The 22,815-nt window shown below is 41.4% G+C and overlaps 1 protein-coding gene across 28 annotated transcripts in view; it reads left to right on the plus strand.

The window, feature by feature from the left end:
- The window catches only part of SYNE1 (spectrin repeat containing nuclear envelope protein 1), a 551,595-nt gene that overhangs the window by 295,616 nt on the left and 233,164 nt on the right, over window positions 1-22,815 (plus strand). For 27 of the 28 annotated variants that reach the window (XM_051855247.2, XM_070073379.1, XM_070073388.1 and 24 more), the window contains 10 exons: window positions 1,664-2,020; window positions 5,561-5,697; window positions 5,908-6,085; window positions 6,934-7,116; window positions 11,245-11,388; window positions 11,730-11,885; window positions 13,826-13,990; window positions 16,219-16,391; window positions 18,542-18,695; window positions 21,947-22,090. In XM_051855247.2, the coding sequence (XP_051711207.2) occupies window positions 1,664-2,020; window positions 5,561-5,697; window positions 5,908-6,085; window positions 6,934-7,116; window positions 11,245-11,388; window positions 11,730-11,885; window positions 13,826-13,990; window positions 16,219-16,391; window positions 18,542-18,695; window positions 21,947-22,090 (1,791 nt within the window). The remainder of the gene's footprint in view (window positions 1-1,663; window positions 2,021-5,560; window positions 5,698-5,907; window positions 6,086-6,933; window positions 7,117-11,244; window positions 11,389-11,729; window positions 11,886-13,825; window positions 13,991-16,218; window positions 16,392-18,541; window positions 18,696-21,946; window positions 22,091-22,815) is intronic. The other variant, XM_070073386.1, reaches the window with a different exon arrangement.

Genomic DNA, 22,815 nt, shown 5'->3' on the forward strand with positions numbered 1-22,815 from the left:
ATAATATGTGTGTGTGTGTGTATATATATATATTCATATATATGAAGATAGATAAATTCCAGATGATTTCACAAGAAAACTTTCAGTAAAATAATCTATTCTCAGAAAATTTGCCACTATTGTAACTGTTTAACAAGGCATAAGTTGTAGAATAGAGGGTAAAGCCACCGTCTACAATATTGACATCCTATATGGCTGCTGGTTTGTGTCCCAGCTGCTCCACTTCTGTTCCAGCTTCCTGCTAATGGCCTAGAGAAAGCAGTAGAAGATGGCCCAAGGGTTTGGGTCCCTGCCACCAACATGGGAGACCTGGATGAAACTCCTGACTTTGGCTTGGCTCAACCCTGGAAAATGAAATAGCTGATGGAAGACTACTCTGTCTCTTCCCACTCTGTCTGTAATTCTCCTTTTCAAATTATTTTTTAAAAAATGAAAAACTAGCTAACTTGTTGAATTTCTATTTTTTTTTAAGATTTTATTATTTGAAACGCAGAATTACAGAGAAGCAGAGGCAGTGGCCCACTCCCTAAATGGCCAAAATGGCCAGAGCTGGGCCAATTCAAAGCTGGGAGCCAGGAGCTGCTTCTCAGTCTCCCACATGGGTGCAGGGGCCCAAGCACTTGGGCCATCCTCCATTGCTTTCCCAGACCATACCAGATAGCTGGATCAGAAGTGGAACAGCCAGGACTCGAACCGGTGCTCATATGGGTAGAGCCACAGCGCCGGCCCCTAGGTTTGTTTTTGTTTGTTTGTTTGTTTTTAATGTATTATTTTGAAAGGCAGAGTCACAGAGACAGACAGAAAGAGAGAGCTCTTCTGTCTGCTGCCTCACTCCTCAAATGGCAACAATGGCCAGTGCTGGCCCAGACCAAAGCCAGGAGCCAGGAACTCCACGCAGGTCTCCCATATGGATGGCAGGGTTCCAAGTATTTGGGCCATCTTCCGCTACTTTCCTAGGCGCAGTAGCAGGGAGCAGTGGGGATGCCGGCATTGCGGATTGTGGCTTAATCCACTACACTGCAATGCCAGTTCACCTAGTGATTTTTTTTTTTAATGTAAAAAATAGTAGTAAATGAACACAAGCTAGAGGTCATTGAAATTTTTGATTATGAGTCATGAATTCTTCATTGAGCTGTGATAAAAATGTTTAGCTAAGGTACTGGAGTCCTGGCGAGGCACTCATTCTTTTGTCGTGCCGGATCAGCCAGATTCCTGACAGAAGAGAAGGGAGCCACCATTTGTGGAGGAGCCTGAAACTGAGTGCAGACCATGAGCAGAACCCAGTTCTGCAGCTTCCTCACGTGTGTGTGCACTTATGGGGAGTGTGCAGTTGCTTATGTACTGCAGTGACACACCACTGGGAAATACTGAAGCCACTATCAAAACACTTCCACGTATTCCAGCAATACCAGAGTTCAGCATGCCTGCTTAATCTGTTTCAGGATATTTCAGATTCTCAAGTTGTTTTCCCACAAGCCTGAGCATTCGTGGTGCTAATTCCCTGTTAGTAAAACTTGGGAACTGAATCTTGTTCCTTGTGGCACACTCGCCCGCTCTGAATGCCTAGCAGGACGGGAGCCCCCTCTGCTCCCAGTTGGAAATGTGCTGTCCTAGTGACTCAGAGCAAGGCCTCCTTGGTTACCATGGCGATATTCCATTACAGGAGCTGATAGATTCCAGAGAGATCGGTGCCGGCCGCCTAAGCAGAGTGGAGTCGCTGGCCCCTGAAGTGAAACAGAACACAGCTGCCAGTGGGTGTGCGCTCATGCACACGGAGATGCAGGCCCTGCGCGCCGACTGGAAGCAGTGGGAAGACAGTGTGTTCCACACGCAGAGCAGCCTGGAGAACCTGGTCAGCCAGATGGCCCTGTGCGAGCAGGAGTTCTCGGGCCAGGTGGCTCAGCTGGAGCAGGCCCTGGAACAATTCGATGCCCTCCTGAAAACCTGGGCTCAACAGCTAAGCCTCCTGGAAGGCAAGAACACGGATAAGGAGATAGTGGAATGCTGGCACAAAGAACAAGTAAGTTGGCTTCTTGCTCTGTTGATGCCTATGCTGACAAACTTTTCTTCTGGTTTTTTTTTTTTTTTTTTTTTTTGGCTGCAAAAAATTCTTGCTAACTAAAAACATGCAACATTCAGACTAAGAAGAATAAGAACAAACTTTTTCTTTTCGTCTGAAGTGAAGCTTTTGTAAAAATTAACACATGGGGGAGAAGCAGTTATTTGCCGTAGGCAGCATTTCTCCACAGTGGGACGCAATACTTTCGTTCTTATGGTGTTTGGTGTCAGAGTTTGCAAGGCTGTATTCAGACAGAGTCTGAAAACTGGCCTGTGGGCAGAGGCATAAATAGACCGAGAGTCATCGCGGTCTTCTTGCCAGTTAACTATTTCAGTGAAGTGTCGAATGTACAGCTTTGACAAATGCATTTGGTGGTCTCCTAAAGCACGCCAAGCACTTTTCGCCCTGATTAGCTCTCCTGTGTGCGGTTTTGACAGCTGTTCGTGAGTTAGCCCCGTTAACTCAGCTCCTACGTCAGCTTTGCCGGTTGTCCTCTGGGACTATTTTTTTTTTTTTTAAACTAATGAAAGCCCTTTCAGACAGCAAGAACGCAAGACAGGGAGAAGCTTAAAATCCTCTTCTTTCTTTTCCTGTGAAATCGTATATTTGAAAGTCTTTTCAGTGTCTGCAGTTTTACCAGGCTCTGACTCACGGATGTCCTTAAAAGGAAGTTTCGTAAACTCTGCTTCTATTTATGTTATGATCATTTCAAAATAGCTCCAGCCAATAAGCAGGTCATGTAGCATTTCCAGCATTGCCTTGGTTTACAGCTCTTTGATACAAAGATAGCACACTATAAAATAAAATTGTATAATCCTGTCTTCATGCTGCTTCATTTGTAATGTTTCTAAGTTTGGGGTTTTGTTAATAAGCCAGAATAAAGCACGCAAATCATGCAAATCAGTTCTGTAAGTCAGGGCAAGGAAGTTGGTGATTATTCTGTGCAAGTCTGTTTGGATAAGCCAAGTGCAGTTTATGAAACAAATGAATTGTGCTGTTTTGGTTCTTTTTCTTTCCTAGTCTTTCCATTCCATTTATATAAATGAAATTTAAAAAATAAAGATTTGATTGTACCTAGATTATATTATTATTCTGTTTTTATTCTTATATTGATATTATTATTGAAAATAATATCTGAGCCCTATGAAAACACACGTGATAATAAAATAGTAACAAGTTATGTTAACTTTGGAAAGCGAATGGGTCTATGCTTAGGTCCACCACCAGACCTGGCTGCAGGGCCAGTTCTTTTGAGGGCAATACTGCGCTGCCTCTGTTACTACCAGAGGTAAAATGGCATTTTACCTCAAAACGAGTACAATACAAAGAAGCTTCAACAATGTTCACGGAGAAATGAAATTAAAAGGTAAGTTTGGGGCCAAAAAATTTTAAAACCCATGCATACTTTTTTGATAATACACATTTTTATGTGAACTTTTTGATGATCCCTTTTATTTTAATTACAGAGAGTATGTAGAAAAACGTTTACAAAATGGATTTGCTAGGATTCTTTTGGCATTGCTCTGTTGTTAGAGAGGCCTTGTCATTGTCAACAATCGCCATAATCACAAATATTCATAAGTATATATTTTCTGAAATAATGGTATACAAGAAATCTTTTAAAATGTACAAATGATCTATAAACATATAACATGACATTGTAAGAAAACCTATTTACCATGTTTGCAAAACTCATTTATCTCAATGTTCTTTAGGCTTACTATTGGAAATTTAACAATTATTTTAAGGAGGATGAGTATATAATGTGATGTAAAATGCTTTAACTTAGGATGAAGTTATGAAAATTTTTAAAATGCAAAGTTTTAATCAAAAGTTTTTCACTTTTGTCACCCAACTTTATGTGATTGATTTGAATCTCAATATTTTCACGTTTCGGGAAGTTCATGAAACACAGTTGTGTCTGGTTTAGCATTTGGAATTTTGGAAAGAAACAGTCTAGTTTTTATTTATGAATTTGGTAAACAAAGAATGGGCAGATCAGGAGACCACCCACCCTGATGTCCAGATCACACAAACCGGATCATGAAATCCCTGGGGATGCAGCTTGTGGCAAATGCCCACGAGGTGCTGGGGTGACCTCTGATGAGAGGCCCTGAGAGGCGGGAAGGATGCATCCGTGATTTGAGCTGAACTTGGAGGAATGGTTACATCTGGACCACATAGGTGCAGTCAAGGAACAACACCAAGATACAATAAAAAAAAATTCAGGAGAGGAAAATACAAAAGAGAAGTCAAATTGGAAGGATATTGGGTCATTCCAGAAAGAAATGATAAAAGCACAAAGGTCTGTGAGGATCAATATGCAGAGGCTAAGGCATATGTGATTAAAGGAGCTGAGACAGAATCCCGGACCGGGGTGTCCCTGCAAGGAGTGAGGGGAAACCAAAGGGAGAGGCCCAGGTGGTGCTTAGTCCTGCAGTTTCCATCAGGACAGCAGTGCCATCTACCAGGGTGAGGGCTGAAGCACAGACCTGGTTTGTTGAGGGATGTGGATTCTCTACAAATCTGGGTCACCTCTTGATGCATATCTCTGAGAATAATAGTAACTCCAGCAACTATTTAAGCCATCACTCATCTTTTTGTATGTACTTAATTTATTGCTCTGCTTTGGTGATTTCACTGTGTGCACAGTCCCATTTGGATATCTGGTAGTCATGTTCCTGGTGGTCATCCTAATCAGGGAATATTCAGTGCACAGGAATTGTGCTAAGTATTGTCACTCACGATATCATTTATTCCCTGCACAGAATGCTCGGATTGTAAAGCACCTTATGTAACTCAGGTGACCATGGCTTCAATTTCAAAAGTGTACTTGTCCAGACATAAACTTTATTTGGAGTTAGGAATACATAGTGCAGTAACAATTCATTCATGTGTCTCTCTCATCTGCTAAATTGTAACCTCCTCAGGAACAAGAATAGTGCGTGTCATCTGGGGAGTCCCACAGTCCTGCAAAATGCTGACACACAGTAGACATTTAGGAAGTATTTGACTGTATGAATGAAATTATGAAATGAATTACTGACAAAGACTTGTGGGTTACAATAAACTGTTCTTGTCAAAGTATACTTTGTGTGCTGCATAAAATCACTTGTTTTATATATATATATGTATATATATAAATACAAAATAAGTGTTACTATTCTTTGAAATGATTTCTCTTTTATCAAATACTTTCATCTTGATGACTTAGTGTAACGTTTTGGCTCTTTTTTAAAATGTAGGCTATTTTCTATTTTTCTCATCCTATTTTAAGTCATTTGGCCATTTAATCATTTGACTGTTCTACAGTATTTGATGCAGGAGTGTTTATCCAGCAGATGCTTTGATTTGCCATGGGGAATTCTGAAACTAGGCCTCATTTCTCTACTAAATCTACTGTAGTGATTCCTTCCTCATTAATAATTTATATGATTTATGCAGGCATGGTGAGAAATAACTCAATCTAAATGCTTGATGCTCTGTCTTGTATCATAACAGGAAATTCTGGATGCTCTACAAAAAGCAGAGCCAAGGACAGACAATCTCAAGTCTCAGCTCAATGAACTTTGTCGATTTTCCAGAGACTTGAGTACATACAGTGGAAGAGTTTCAGGCTTGATTAAAGAATACAACTGGTGAGCACAGACCATGTGGTAGTCAAAATATTTTCACAGAAATTAGAAGCTACAGGTTTATTTATTTTAGGGTATGTTTTCAATAATATGCATTAAGTATTAAATATGTAAATGAGATAAGAATGTATTTGGGGAACTGTTGATTTGTGAAACATTATTTTGATTAATTTTTTTTTCTTCTTCCATTAAATTCTCAAAACATTTTTTCAGTCTTTGCTTGCAAGCATCAAAAGGCTGCCAGAATAAAGAACAGATTTTACAGCAAAGGTTTCGGAAAGCCTTTAGGGATTTCCAGCAGTGGATGGTTAATGCAAGAATCACTACTGCCAAATGTTTTGATATACCTCAAAATATTAGTGAAGTTTCAACAAGTCTTCAGAAAATTCAGGTAACGGTGCTATCAAGTCACTCTAATAATGGTGTTGAAGTGGATTAAAAATGTGACTCAGTGTTTGTATAAGTGCATTCCATATTCAAGTTTTGCTTAAGAAGCTCAAATTTCCACTAAATCCCTGCTTGAAATTATTGTGTAAGTGAAGATAAACTAATCCATTTATATGACTGCATGCTACTTTAATATATTAACAGGGATTGAGGAAATAATGAAAGCTCTTTCTATTTGACAAGTATTGTGCCTGAGCATTCTACATGGATTTTCTCATTTAATTTGCACAATAACCATAAGGTTAGCCTTCCTGGTGTACACACAATGTAAAGAATCTGAGTGAGGTCACAGAACTGATGAGTATGTAAAATACTCAGAGTTGCAGGTGTGTTTTCTGTTTTTTCATTTGGGTTTTGATTTCTTCAGCTAACTGCATCTTGATGGAGCTATTCCACACAGCACCTTCAAGTCTATCATTTTTAGGCACAGTTATGGAAATTACTGTTCATAATTGGACTAGCTGTCCTGAGTGTAGTTATGAAGTATGAGTAGTTTTCAGCGATCATGTGCACAGAGAAAATTATGTATAAGGGCTTATGCTTGGAGTTTCTCCACTGGGTGGGAGCAGGCTATTCGACTGCCTTCCCAGGCCACAGCAGAGAGCTGGATCGGAAGAGGAGCAGCCAGGACTAGAACCGGTGCCCATATGGGATGCTGGTGCTTCAGGCCAGGGCTTTAGCCTTCTGTACCACAGCACTGACCTCCCTCACTTTGATTTAATTTAGAAATATGTGAGAAAAATATTTTAAAATAGAGAATTTTATCATGCCTGATTTTATTTTTCTTTATAGGAGTTTCTGTCAGAAAGTGAAAATGGACAACACAAACTGAACATGATGCTGTCTAAAGGAGAACTTTTGAGTACTCTTTTAACCAAAGAGAAAGCTGAAGGTATACAAGCCAAGGTTGCAGCTGCGAAAGAAGATTGGAAAAATTTTCATTCAAATCTCCACCAAAAGGAATCTACCCTAGAGGTACAATTTAGCCAGCCCCAGGAAAGTGTAGCACACTGTCTGTTTTTTTGTTACTTAGTTAAACCAGTTTCAGTGTATCCAAGGACCTTTTCCACTGACTTTGGTCATCCCTTTGAATATAAATGGACAACTAAATAACTGTGAGAAATAACTCGGCGCTAGAATGTGGAAGTCACTGAGGAACTGCCAGCATTTGCATGCTAGGCATTATCATCACAGAATTGCCATGCCTTCTCCCAACACGATTTACTTTGAAGTCTAGCCCTTAACCCTTCAGTTGAAATGCCTCAGCTTTGGAAGCTGCTTTAGGAGAATGAACAGAAACATTCACACCTAAGGCTACAAAACTGCTGTGAATGATAAGTTATAATTTGTATAAATACCACATAGTAGGCATTTAGGAGTTAAATATACAAAGAGACAATGCTCATATAATTTCACCTTCCCCAGAGAATTTATTAACCATAAAATAATTATGGCCACGATGCATTGTTTCCTGACATCATCTATTTTTTCAACCTCTCTTCTCTTAGAGGACATTTTAGAGGCACAAGGAGCACCTTTACCTTTTAAAACAATACTTCGTGGCATTTCATTGGTCCTTCATTTGATTAAGAACATTTAATGCAGAATGGAAAATATAATGGAGGACTGGTATCGAGAAGGAGGAATGTATCTCTCTTTAATTGTTTCTTAATTCAAGACTGTTGATCTGGCCCTTGTGTTGGTAGCTATTCTATTGTGGAGGCGGCCTCCACTCAGCAGAGTGCCATCCGCTTCACAGTGCCTAGAAATTTACACTGGACCCTATAGAAGTCATTAGTGCAACGTGACCTAAGGTTTGACACATTAGCCATCAGATATATTATGCCTAACCCTGACTGCAAGACTTCCTAGTTCTAGAAATGTCCAAGAGGAAGTAGGTCAGGAATTGTCTGTGGTCTTAACCTGCCTCCTCGTGACAGGTACAACTCTTTTATTTGATCTCTGCCTCCTTCTTTCCTTCCTGTTTGGAACAGATACACAATAATGCTTACCAGGTGCCAGACATTATGGAAGGACTAAAAGTGGAGTAGTATTTTGTGTTGCCTCAGGAAGTGCGCCTTCTAGAGGAGAGATGGTGTAGGAAAATATGACTATAATATAAGATAGGCATGTTCAAGAGGTGACAGTCACTTGTTGAAGGATGTAACTATTTAGAAAAGTCAAGGAAGGTCTCCGGAGAGGAGACTTGTTAACTGAAACATGAAGCCCGAGCATCCTTTGAATTTGCCATGGCTCACTTAAGTTTCGGGTAGAAGACATTGAATGCACAGGGTCAGGAAGCCTTGAATGGCAACTGTGAACTGGGACTTTGAATAGTTTGACTTTAATGTGAGGTTTTTGCAAGAAAAGCAACAGAGATGAAGGAGCTGGAAATGATGATGAGGGCCAGAGAGTGAGATGTCTTGTGTTCTAAGCAGTATGACCTTAGTCCTCAACCAGGTTCCTTATTTGAAACCCAGACACAGTTTTCCCAAGGATGGAACTGAACCTGATGCTGAGGAAAGGAATTAACTCATTACACACATGGATGCTTTGCATACTAGGTCTTAGTTATCTTCCAGAACCTGACTGAGAAAGGCCAAGTGAGGAATCTGTAGGTTTTTACGCTGGAGATAATGTGCCAACTTGGTACCACAGAATAAATGGAAAATAATACATAGCTGGAATTCCAGAGAGAGCTTTTCATAATGATCCAGATGACAGAAACAGGGCCTGACTTAATAAAATACTAATAGGATATAGAAGTTACCTTTAAGGAAAAATACATCAAGATTTTGTAACTAACTAGATGAAGGCATAGGGATGAAGAGAACTTAAGTTTGAGTTCTCAGTTTCTAGTTTGGAAGATGGCAAAAACTGAGTTATAAATATGACAGAAAAAGTAGTTTCAGAGAAGGTAATAAAAATGTATTCACTTAATACACATCAAATTTTATGTGCATGCAAGATAACCAAGAGCCAAAGACCAAGAGCCTTAAGAGAGAGGACAGAGCTGCAGTAAGAGTGATGGTGACCGCTTAGCAGCACTGGGTACTGTTCTAGACTAATCCACATTTAATCTTAATGATCATTCTGTGATGTAGGAACTCACCTATTTGTATTTTGTACATGGAGAAATTAAGGCACAAAAAGGGTAAGAATCTGTCAAGATTTCACAGCTGGTAAGGGACGGAGATAAGTTCAAACCCAGGTACGCTGCCTCAAAGTATACAGGTATATATAATTCAAAAAATATGGGCTGTGAGGGTTTGCAGATGGCCATTGAAGTGATTGGGAAAAATAACTGAGAAACCTGTAGAATGAACATTTATTCGATTGCTTATATAGCCCTGGGCAAAGTACATGAGAATCTTCAGATTAAGAGGAGCTTTGGAAGTTAAAATAACACTCTCCTCATTCTTATCTTCCAGGCCCCTTGCTTAGGTTCTGTGACTGCACTCCATAGGAAAGGATTCCAGATGACCTCTGGCTGAGCCCCCAAAACTCTGTTTCTCAAAGCACTTTGCAGATCTGAATTCCCAATCACAATTGCCCCAGTTTGCAGTTTGGTGATTCCAAGAAACTTCAGTAACAAGATGGAAACACTTTGCATTTATAAATTTCTTTATTCAATAAACATTCATTGAACATCTTCCATTTGCCAAGGACTATTCTAGGCTTTGAGGATGCATTGTACAGTAAACCAGGACAAAAAGTCCTGTCCTTATGAGGCATTTTTTTTTTTTATCATACTCCAGGAATTACCTTGGTATCTGACATTTGTGAGATGCTTTTAACTTTCCACAGCATTTCTGTAGCTCACAGGTCTCCCGCCAAGGTAAATGTGAAGACATGGTTATGCCCATATCCTAGTTTTCCTGGGCAGGACACAGATGGAAGCTTGAGCCATTCTACTACAGGATCCATTAACGGTTGACCCTCTGATTTTTCTGCCAACCATTTTTATTCACAAAACTACCTAAAGTGCTGTTAAATTTTAAATCCTTTAGTTGATTCACATAATAAAATAAATAACAAATTCAGATTTGATGTAGACAATTTTGCTAAGGTGAAATGATACCATATAAAACTTTATCCATTATATTTCACAGCTAGTAGTACCTACACAATGTCTTTGAAATGATTTATGGCCTTCTCATGTAATAAGCATGCACTGCTGATATTCTTTTATTTCAAAATAAACTATTTAAACATAATAAGCATGTAAACTACTTCCTGTCCCAATCACTAATCAAATCAACAAAATGCTTCCTAACATTGATTTATATTCTTACATCGTATTGCGGTGTGACTCAAGAAGTATAAGTCATACACCCTTCTCTTCACTGAGTTTATAATCTAGTTGTAGTGACACAGATTGCGTGCATCAAATGAAAATTAACAAACCAAGGAAAGAAAAAAAAGTTCACAATCCAACCCAATGTATCATTAAGTCTGTAGCCACTGCTTTGAACAGCAGATCTAGGAGTTGAGAAATGGGTTTGATGTTGGAAATGGGCTGGGGAGTTAGAGGAAAATTTGCTTAAAAAAAGGCATAAAAAGTTCATAGAGGCCGGCACCGCGGCTCACTAGGCTAATCCTCCGCCTAGCGGCGCCGGCACACCAGGTTCTAGTCCCGGTCGGGGTGCCGGATTCTGTCCCGGTTGCCCCTCTTCCAGGCCAGCTCTCTGCTGTGACCAGGGAGTGCAGTGGAGGATGGCCCAGGTGCTTGGGCCCTGCACCCCATGGGAGACCAGGAAAAGCACCTGGCTCCTGCAATCGGATCAGCGCGGTGCGCCAGCCGCAGCGCGCCGGCCGCGGCGGCCATTGGAGGGTGAACCAACGGCAAAAGGAAGACCTTTCTCTCTCTCTCTCTCTCTCACTGTCCACTCTGCCTGTCAAAAAAAAAAAAAGTTCATAGAGACTGTTCAAAAATGATACAGGTACCAAGGTAAAAGACAGAATGTCCCAAACATTGGGAAATGAGAGGGACAGGGAGGGAAGCCGTGTGGCTACCTTTGGATGGGCTTTGAATGCCAAGCAAGAGACTCCAGACTCACTATTAAATTTGTTTTGTCCCTGGCACTGTCTAAATCTTCCCAGAATCTAAAGGTCCAAATGAAGGACTTTGAAGTGAGTGCTGAGCCTGTGCAGAACTGGCTCAGCAAAACTGAGAAGGTGGTGCATGAAAGCAGCAATCGTCTCTACGACCTGCCGGCAAAGAGGAGGGAACAGCAGAAGCTCCAGGTAAGCAGCCCCGTGGGCTGACTGAGCATACCTTTGCCCATCCTCTGTAGGACCGCCCTGCTGCAGGTGCAGACATGTGTGCTGGCGTCGGGATACGCAGCCCTGAGATGTGGTGTGCCCCTCCTTATGTCTGATGGATTCTGTGTTTTCTGACTTTCTTCTGAGGAGTGACTTTTTTTTTTTTCCATCCTGTAATGCTCCAGTGTATGTAGCCTGGAATAATCATGCCTCCGGGGACACGGACTGCTTGCCAGTGTTTATTTCTGTGTTCTTTGAGCCAGTGCTTTGTCTGCAATGTGCTTCCCCCAGCCTCTGAATGGTAACTCGCTTGTGCTTTTCAGTCTGTCCTTGAGGAAATACACTGCTACGAGCCTCAGCTCCACAGGCTGAAAGAGAAAGCTCAACAGCTGTGGGAGGGACAAGCTGCCAGCAGGAGCTTTGTGCACAGAGTGTCGCAGCTGTCTTCTCAGTATCTCGCTCTGAGCAATTTAACCAAGGTAACGCGCCTGGCATGTGCTGTGTGTGTGTGTGATTTTGATGTTGCAAAACTGACATGGAGGTAGGTGGTGCTGGGAGTCCGTCCTGACCCCCCACGGTGTGTTGTCTACAGTAAGCCCTGCAAGTGCTGTGTCTCCAACCTTGCAGTCCAAGGTGACCATTTATGCGGCATCATCTCCACGTGTTTCTCTGAAAAGAACCAGGGAAGTTTCAAAGACCAAAGAGATTTCCCATCTCTATTGCACAAAATATTCCTTTGAGTACTCAATTAGAAGTTCCCTGGGACTTTGATTTTTAAAGATTTGAAGCATAAACACAAAGCAAAATTCAGAGTTTTTATTCTAGAGAATCTTAGAGTCAATTACCCTAGGAAAACATAAATTCAGTTTGAATCTTCATGGTCCAAATATAGTGAGTTTGGGGGTGATTTTAAAAATCTATCTAAATACCTTACATTCATGGTAGTCAGGTGTGTGTTGATTGAGAGTTTCAGTGCAGATTGCCAAGCAGAGCTCACAATTAGCAGATTTATACGACTGATTAAATCCCTTCACACAGCTTAGGAAAAAGTGGGGTCCCACCTTGATCTCATTCAAATCAGTCAGCTGCTGTAATGTAGACACACCTTGACCTGGATGGCACAGGCCTATTGGGTTGTAGGTGGCTTTTAACATTTGTTTCCTATGTATTCTTAATTTCATGTTAGGGTATATGCAACTCATTGTATTTGCATGTTTTCTTCCATTTGGCCTCACCTACTCTAGTGTGGACTCACTTCTGGTCTGCTAATTCGAGTCTTCAATGAAACATCTTTGAGACTGTCATGCTAGTATAGGACTTGGGAGTAAATAGCCTCTTCACACCCAAGCTAATTCTAGGAATAAGTTATTTCTTCCTGTATTTAGAAAATTCTGGCACATAGCTAAAATTGGAATGGATAAAGGAGTTCTATTTCTTTGTATTTAGATACCAAAAAGTAATAAATACAGTATTTGAATGCTTTAAGAGATATGGACTTTGTAAACTAAAAGAACTAGAATGTACTTTGACTAATCCTCCAAATGAGGAATTAGGATGAAATTTTATTGGTATACAAAGAAATCATGATTCATATAAATAAGTTCAGGAATAATAAATAAAGTTTTCTGTTTTCTGATCCAGTGATTGTGGTACCTTTAGAAGGCTATTTCTCGTATCTCAGAGTTTCTACAGACCAGGATATGACTGATCACAGTTACAATAAACAGTTACATTTTTAGTTTAATTTTATATACAGAGGACCAACTCTATGTTAAGTACAGATTTAACAGTTTGCATACACACACAACATATAGAGTACAGTTTGAGAACAAGTTTTGCAGTTAATTCTCATAGTACAGCTCATTAAGGACAGAGGTCCTACACGGGGAGTAACTGCACAGTGACTTCTGTTGTTCCTTTAACAATTAAAACTCCTATTTATGATGTCAGTGATCACCTGAGGCTCTTGCCATGAGATTTCAAGGCTATGGAAGCCTTTTGTGACCACAGACTCCATCAGTATTTGGATACGGCCATAATCAAAGTGGAAGTTCTCTCCTCCCTTCAGAGAAGAGTACATCCTTCTTTGATGGCCCCTTCTTTCCACTGAGGTGTCACAGAGACCCTTCGTGTAGGATATATTTTGCCACAGAGTCTTGGCTTTCCATGCCTGAAAAGCTCTCACAGGCCTTTCATCCAGACCATAATGAAGGAGGGGATGGGAGAGAGAGTAGGAGGTGGGATGGGAGTCGGGTGGGAAGGTGGGTATGGGGGAAAGGACCACTATATTCCTAAAGTTGTACCTGTGAAAGATGCATTCATTAAAGCTTTAAAAGAATAAACAGTTACAATGTGATTAGCTTTCGAGGGTGAGGTCTCTGGGAAAGCAACAGCTAGAAAACCATGTCTGTCCTTTCAGGAGAAAGTGTCGAGGCTGGACAGAATTGTCACAGAGCACAATCAGTTCTCTCTCGGGATTAAAGACTTGCAGGACTGGATGACGGATGCAGTTCACATGCTGGATTCCTATTGCCACCCCACATCTGACAAAAGCGTGCTGGACAGCAGGATGCTCAAGCTTGAGGTGTGTACTTTATTTATTTATTTATTTATTTATTTATTTATTTTTGACAGGCAGAGTGGACAGTGAGAGAGACAGAGAGAAAGGTCTTCCTTTTGCCATTGGTTCACCCTCCAATGGCCGCTGCGGCGGCCAGCGCACCGTGCTGATCCGATGGCAGGAGCCAGGTGCTTCTCCAGGTCTCCCATGGGGTGCAGGGCCCAAGCACTTGGGCCATCCTCCACTGCACTCCCTGGCCACAGCAGAGGGCTGGCCTGGAAGAGGGGCAACCGGGACAGAATCCGGCGCCCCGACCGGGACTAGAACCCGGTGTGCCGGCGCCGCAGGCGGAGGATTAGCCCAGTGAGCCACGGCGCTGGCCGAGGTGTGTACTTTTAAAGAGAAATATCTCTAACAAGCTGTGTCTCCTCCCGGCATGATGACGTCACACCCTCTCCATGAGAATCTTAGAATGCTTTGAGGATGTGACCCTGTTTATGTAGTGGGGCATGCCCAAGCAGTCCCAAGTCACTCATTCCTGGACACAGCCACCCGTAAATGCTGTATATAACATAAAATGAAACCCAAATGTGCTTGCTTCCTTGATAGTCATTTAAGAGGTTACCTTCCAATTATATCACAGAGCCTTTATTTTGAGAAAATACAATGAAATATTTTGTAGGGCAATACATTTCAAATTCTATTCAACTCACTTGCCTGCCTGTATTATTCAGTCAATTCTTTTCCCATCCCAAGATACTAGTTCTACTTTATGTTTGTGATGAAAATAATAAATCTGCACTCATTTGTATACTGGGTGCCTTCTAGGAGACTGGCACTTTTCCTTGACATCAAGAGATCAAATGTGAGTAAAATGTGACCTTTGTCCTCAAGGATTTTATTGTCTGAGACTGGAGGTTGAAATATAGAAGACAAAAAACAGGGTTGTTACAGATACAGACAGGAGTGGAATTGTGTGGGCTGGGTGGGGTTGAAAGTTGGATCAGGTTTCTTAGGAAGTCTGATACTAACCCAAGTTTTAGGAATGAGGGACGGGGATAGGTGTGTGGTTGCAGCAGTTCAGTCACTGCCTGGGATGCCATTATTGCACACTGGAGTGCTTGGGTTCAGTTATGGGCTCCTGCTTCCAACTTCCTGCTGTAGTACACCCTGGAGGCAGCAGATGATGGCCCGAGTGATTTGGTCCTACCGTTCATGTGGGAGACCCAGATTAAGTTCCAGGCTCCTGTGGTTTCAGCCTGGTCCAGCTGTGGCTGTTGCAGGCCCAAGTGAACCAGCAGATGGACAATCTCTTGGTATGTCTATATCTCTGACTTTCAAATAAAATAAAAATAATAATATAATGTAATAATAATAATAAATGATGATGGAGGAGCTTATCACAGCAAAAGATAACTAGGTGGAAATTTGAGAATTATTCCAGAGAAAAACAGCATGGTGAGTGATTGCTAGTGGTACTACTGGTTTTGTAACTTTGAATTAAAACATTAAAAGAGTGGTGCTTGTGGAGAACTTGGAACATGTAATACATTTCTAGACCTCTGTAATTCTGGAGACCTTAACATTTATAACCTCTTCATCTGATGACCTTGCAGAATTCATGAATTCTGTAGCTTATAATTCCTTTATCAAAACCAGTAAACTTCTATGGAAGGAAGAGATTATTCAGAGAAAACTGCAAATCTGGAAAGCCAAGGTCACTTACAGACCAGTGGGTGGGGCTGGCTGTGTGCAGCAGGTTAAGCCATCATTTGCAGTGCCCCTGTATCTAGAACTGTTCAAGTCCAGACTGCCGCACTTCCAATCCAGCTTCCTTTTCATGCACCTGAGAAAGCAGCAGAAGATGACCCAAGTCCTTGGGCCACTGCCACCCACATGGGACCCTAATAGAGTTCCTAACTCCTGACTTCAGCCTGGCCCAGCCCTGGCTGTTGTGGCCATTTGGGAAGTGAACTAACAGATGGATGATATCTCTATGCCAGTATCTTCCTCTGTCTCTGTCACTCTGACTTTTAAATAAATAAAATAAATCTTTAGAAAAATACCAGCATGTGACTGGTTGCTAGTACTCACCTGCAAGCTGCTTATTCGCCCACCATCTCAGCAGCCTGGGGGCTTCCTAGCTCAACAAAGTTGCATATTATTCTACCACCTTCAAGAGCTCTACAATATTTGAATTGAGAAATGTTAAGCATACAAATAGCCAAGGGTTTCTGCATTTGCTTTTACAGGCTTTATTATCAGTGAAGCAGGAAAAAGAGATTCAGATGAAAATGATAGTGGCCAGGGGAGAATACGTCCTGCAGAATACCTCCCCAGAAGGCGTGCCTGCAGTTCAGCTGCAGCTGCAGAGTGTAAAGGACATGTGGGCGTCGCTCTTGTCTGCAGCCATTCGTTGCAAAAGGTAAGAGAAACTGCAGCCCCGCACTGCAAGTCATGTCCTAAAAAATCGGTATAATCTGAGGGGTCCTCCAAATGTTCATGCAAATGTACCTTTAAAAAATTTTTCATGGGGCTGGCGCCATGACTCACTAGGCTAATCCTCTGCCTGCAGCGCTGGCACACTGCGTTCTAGTCCCGGTCGGGGTGCCGGATTCTGTCCTGGTTGTCCGGGAGTGCAGTGGAGGATGGCCCAGGTCCTTGGGCCCTGCACCCGCATGGGAGACCAGGAGAAGCTCCTGGCTCCTGGCTTTGGATCGACGCAGCGCACCGGCTGCAGCGGCCACTTGGGGGGTGAACCAACGGAAAAAGGAAGATCTTTCTCTTTGTCTCTCTCTCTCTCACTGTGTAACTCTGCCTGTCAAAAAAAAAAAAAAAAAAAAGAAAAGAAAAGAAAAGAAAAATTATTCATGGGTTTCCATTTGTTGCATCAGAATGTCTTTTAATGACTTTTTTTCCTGAAGTCTATGAAGTCCCCTCATACTTCAGCAACAGACTAGTCATGTAGTTGGTTTGATCATTCTTTTCTCATTCTCTCTCTCTTCTTACTAGAATAAAAAAAAAAAAGCAGACAAGTGTATTTATACTTATGTTGACCTGCAATTGTATGCAGATCATCCTAATGTTAAAAAAAAAGTCTATTTTAGGAGAGAACATTTAGCCTAGCAGTTAAGACACCACATTCCACGTTGCAGTGCTTGGATTCAGTTATCAGCTCCAGCTCCTGACTCTGGCTTCTTGCTAATGCAGCCTTTGGGAGGCGATGATAAAAGCTCAAGGAGTTGGGTGCTTGCCATCTACATGATGGTCCTGGATTGAGTTCACAGCTCCTGCTCCATCTCCAGATCTGGCCCTACCCCAGCCATGGCAGGCATTTGGGGAGTGGGCCAGCAGATGAAAGATCTCTCTGTATCCCTCTGTCTGCCATCTGTTTATGTGTGTGTCTGTTTCTCCTTTTTTCTCTGCCTGTCAATAAATAAATAAAATTTTAAGTAATAAGAATATATTTAAATACATATTAAAATATATTTCAAATAACTAAAATGCATAGTTTGTAGCTCATACAGAAAGATAAAGAAAGGTTTTATACTATATATAATCAATATTAAATATAAATATTATAAAATATTAAATATAAATAGAATATTAAATATGTTACTTATACTATAAATATATGATCAAGTAGTTTATTGGGAAATGGCCCCAGCAAATACTAAGAAGCTGATAAAGGACTGGCATGTTTTAAATAAACCCAGTGAGAGGAGAGGGCAATCCGGGCTTCCTCCTGGGCGAGACCATCCCCCCTACTCCTCACTTCCATCGCCCCCAGGCTGAGATTACACTGGTAAGAGAGGATGTACTCAGGCCCAGAGACCCAGGAGCTGGCCATTAGACTCTGGCTGGCCATATGCTGCTGGTGTCTGTGTTTGCGACACTGACAATGACTGCTGCAAAAGAACTCAAATCAAAGTGATAAAATTAGGTATAAATCATGAATGGCATTAAAAATGCAGTGAGGGTTGAGATAGGGACTTGAAGAAGTTATTTGTAAGACAAATAATTGAGTTTTAATATTTAGACCAATTCAGGAAATGTTTGTTTTTTTTTCCATTGTGATTTTCTGATTTTCAGTTTTCACGAAAGGTGGGTACTGCATTTATTCTTTCTTGGGTATTCCTTCCTTCCTTTAGTAATTTCCTTTTTTTCTCTTGCTCTGAGTGTCCTGGCCAGCTTGGCAGAGTTGGGTGTTGCCTCTCTCTGCCTGCCCTGAGTTTGGGCTTCAGAGAAAACCCACCCAGGATCCTCCCGGGTTCACCTTCCAACCTCCTCCATACCTCCCAGTGTGTTCCCTGCTCACTGCCTCTTGGGTTTGTGTCCAGGCCCACTTTTCTACATGTTGACATGGATTTCACTCCCCCTTGCTTTCCAACTCTCCTTGGCAGAGTCTTAGGCTTGGATATGATGACCCCAGGCCAGCCGCCCTCTGCGAAGCCTGCCCCTTTCCTGATCTCTGGAATCCCTGTTAGTTGGATTGGGGGAGAGCAGACGCAGTGAAAAATAATTGGACTCGCAGAGATTTTCAGTATTGATGATTCTCCTTTCAAATCCCTCCAGTCAACTTGAAGGAGCACTTTCTAAATGGACAAGTTATCAGGATGACGTGCGACAGTTTTCCAGTTGGATGGACAGCGTGGAAGCCAGCCTAAATGAATCCGAAAGGCAGTATACTGAGCTGCAGGAGAAAGCAACTGCTCTTGGAAAAGCCAAGGTTAGAGATGGATTTCAGATTCCATTTGATCTCCTACAGGCTGCTTTGGAATGTCCCTTCAGACAAACTGGGATGTCCTGTATGCACGGATGCACATGCAAGCCAATTTTATTGTGAGCCTGAACTGTAATTTCTAATGGTTCTTAAAGTGGACTTTGTCCTTATGTTTATTTATTAACAGAAAATTTCTGTTCCAGGAAAACCAAGCATATCCATGTTTTATTTTTTTAAATTTCTTTTAAAGATTTATTTATTTACTTGAGAGGCAGAGTTACAGAGGGAGAGGCAGAGAGAGGGGTCTTTCATCCACTGGTTCACTCCCCAGATGGCTGCTATGGCCAGAGCTGAGCCAATCCGAAGCCAAGAGCTTCTTCCAGGTCTCCCACATGGGTGCAGGAACCCAAGCACTTGGCCCATCTTGTACTGCTTTCCCAGGCCATAGCAGAGAGCTGCATCAGAAATGGAGCAGCCGGGACTCAAACCAGCGCCCTTATGGGATTCTGGCACCGTAGGCGGAGGTTTAGCCCACTACGCCACAGTAGTGGCCCCAGATCCATGTTTTATGATAGAGACCATTTAAAAGGTAACAACTTGTAGGATCTTCAGCCTGCTCATCATTAGGAAAAAATGCTTTCTTTGTACCACATTCTTTGGTATTACTACTTCTTTGTGTTTTCCCCAATGCTGTATCAGTACAGTATGAGATAAAATTTTTAAATAATATTAAAGATGTGTTCTTAATTTTTTTTTGATAAATAATAGTACTGGAACATAAAATCTTGGAGTCCTTTGACTTCTAGCTACACCTTTACTCCAGGGCGTGCTCACCAGTTGCCTGTTATATCTCTACCTTGTCATGTCCTAAACAGAAACCCTCAAAGCTTTTAGATTCTCAATTTCCATCCCTGTTAATCACCCCATGCTGACTGTACAAAATTGGAAACTGCAAAATCCCCACATCCTCCTTTCTCATCCCCACATCCTCCTTTCTCATCCCCACCTACTTCGTATCTACTTCGTAGATACCCCTGATCCATCCACTTCGTTTAAACTGGAAGACTCCTAGTTTCTCACCTTCTTGCTTACCTCCATCCACTGCTATCTTCGTATAAAGGTGAATATCTCACTTCCCTGCTAAGGAGCCTCTGTTGACTTCTCACTGGCTATTGTGTAATATCAACACCCCTCGCCTGATTTGTAAAAATGTTAATAAGCTTCTCTGCCATCCTCATCTCCTTCCCTGTCTCACCCTCTCCCTCTACATGTTCCAGCCGTACCAAATCTCAAACTGTTTCCTGAAAGTGTTATGGTCTCCAACCTCTCCTGTCTTTGCAGCATGTCTTCCCTTTCTTTAAAAAAAATATTTATTTGTTTATTTGAAAGTCAGAGTTACAGAGAGAAGGAGAGGCAGAGAGAGAGAAAGAGAGAGAGAGGTCTTCCATCTGCTGGTTCATTCCCCAAATGGCTGCAACGGCCAGAGCTGTGCCAATCTGAAGCCAGGAGCTTCTTTCCAGTTTCCCACGTGGGTGCAGGGGCCCAAGGACTTGGGCCATCTTCTACTGCTTCCCCAGGCCACAGCAGAGAGCTGGACCAGAAGTGGAGCAGCCAGGTCTCGAACCAGCCCCCATATGGATTGCAGGCGCTGCAGGTGGTGGCTGTACGCGCTAGCCTCAGTGCCAGCCCCAGCATGTCTTCCTTTTGCTAGAATGTGCTTGTTCTGTCTTCTACCTGGGAAGCGCTATTCACCTTACTGAGTTGTTTTAGAAGTTATTTTTTTTTATGATACTACCACCGCAATGATCCTGGGCTTTATAGGAAAATGTTTACATGTCCCTCTCCTTAGTGAAGAAATGCTTAGTTTTCTTTCCATCCTAAGCACTTGTCTTTCTGAAACAGAGCAAATGCTGAGTAATGGATATTTGAATGACTTCATGGTCTTATGTGGTCTATGACAAGTCACTTAATATTTCTGCATCTTATTTATGCATCTATATATTAATAGGATTATCTACTTTGTAATTATCCACATTTACTATGTGTTACACTAATTAATTGCCCAATTGGTTAGATTATTCATCTATTCAATCAATATTTATTGAAAAATTTTCCATGCAGGCAATGCATCCATTCTAGGTGAATGAACAGGCAAGGTTGTGTTCTGGTTGGAATATTTACACTCAATAAGTGCATGAATAAAAAAACAGTTATAACTGATAAGCACTATGAAGAAACAAGTGGCATGGTGAGACAGGAGTTTGGAACAGGCTGAAATAATGGCTTTGGGCTAGCTAGGAGGACACAAAACACCCCTCTAACAATAAGCAGGTGGACTACATCCTACAGTACGTAAAACAGAGAAATTAGTTGAGAAAAGATCATTCTAGATTGAATAAACAACATGTACACAGGCCCCAGCAAGGAAAACACCTGATGCGCTAGGGCATTGAAAGAAATGTGGAAAGCTGTTAGAGCAGAAAATAAATTGGCAGATTCTGCTGGTTGAGAGAGGTGGCAGGGACCTGATCACACATCATCCTATTGGCTACCATGAGGATTTTTCATTTTATCTTGACAGCATTGAGAAGACAGGTGATGCTTTACACTGGGAAGTGACATGATTCCATTTTCAGTTGTCATACATTTTGTCATGTAAGCTGCTGTATGGAGTTTGGAAAAAGGATGGGGCAAGAATTAGTAGCTAGGACCTTACTAGGAGACTACTGCAGAAGCCCAAAGGAGAGATGAAGGCTTCATGGGCAAGGGAGTTTGCAGGATGCATGACAAATATCATGATATTGTGGTGTAGAACTAATGAGATTTCATTTGACAGACAGCAAGGGACAACTCTGGCATACATGCAGATTTCTGAATTGTCTACATGGTGGGGAGTGGAGCCATTTACTGTCTGAGCAACACCTGAAGTAGATAATTGTTTGGTGGGGTCCAAGGCAGAATGACAACTGGCCATAGATCAAGAACACATTTCTGGACATAGTAAGTTTGAGATAGCAGAATAGAAATATCAAGTAGTCAATTGGAAGTTAGTGTCTCAGAGACAGGTCTGGGCCAAATATTGAATGCCTGCAAGTACACATTCATATGTTTGAACATGTATCTATATTAAAAAGCTAAGTATATGGATGCGTATATGGATACACTGAGGTTGTTTGTCAACTGTATAGATAAAATATCTGAATTTTAGTAGTACTGACAGATGCATAGGAAACTCATTTTTTCAACATTTTTTCCAGTTGTTGAATGAAGAAGTGTTGAGCCACAGCAGCCTGCTGGAGACCATTGAAGTCAAAGGGGCTGGCATGACGGAGCACTATGTCACCCAGTTAGAACTCCAGGATCTCCAGGAACGGTACAGCACAATCAGAGAGAAGGCCAAGGTATGACTCAGCAGGTTCCTCTTAGATGCCCCCAAATTAGAGTGTTTGGAATAATGCTCATTTATTTTTGAGACTGGCAAGCTTATGAAGGCAGAACTACAGAAGCAAAAATGAATTTGAATGTGTTCAATGTGTCACTGGGAAAATCAGCCAAAGCCTTCAAATATTGTCAACATATGAAAGTTACTGAATAGAGTAAAGCTCAATGAGAAATATATAGAAATGTACCAATTTAACAAAAGTTCGAGATAGATTAAGATGAAGTTTCAGAACTACCCTATATCTAGTGATGAGAGTTTTCACAGGTAAAAGGCAATCACCAATAATATTGAGCATTCTTCATTTAAGCCTCACAAAGAAAATTAAAATTCTTTTGTGCATGTATCCTACTTTATTAGAAAAAGTACATGGAAAATGAAATCCACAGTGAGTCTGGTTCTTCAAGGCAGACTATAAGAATTTCAACTTTCTTCATTAGCAAAATTGAATTTTTATGAACATTCGTGTTTTGACACATCTATGCTAACTTTCATAAGAAATGTAGAGATCAGGTTGTTAATTCAGTGTGATCTTTAAGATCTCTTAATGCTGGAGTATTACATTTTCATATTTTTTACATAAGCCTTGAAATTTCATTCTCCTAGGAAATCCTATCAATCAGTGATTTAATAATATTTTTCTAAAATTTCAAAAGTGATTTGGTACAGCCCTTTGACACTGCACAT

The sequence above is a fragment of the Oryctolagus cuniculus genome, chromosome 5, assembly GCF_964237555.1.
Source record: "Oryctolagus cuniculus chromosome 5, mOryCun1.1, whole genome shotgun sequence".
Lineage (NCBI taxonomy): Eukaryota > Metazoa > Chordata > Mammalia > Lagomorpha > Leporidae > Oryctolagus > Oryctolagus cuniculus.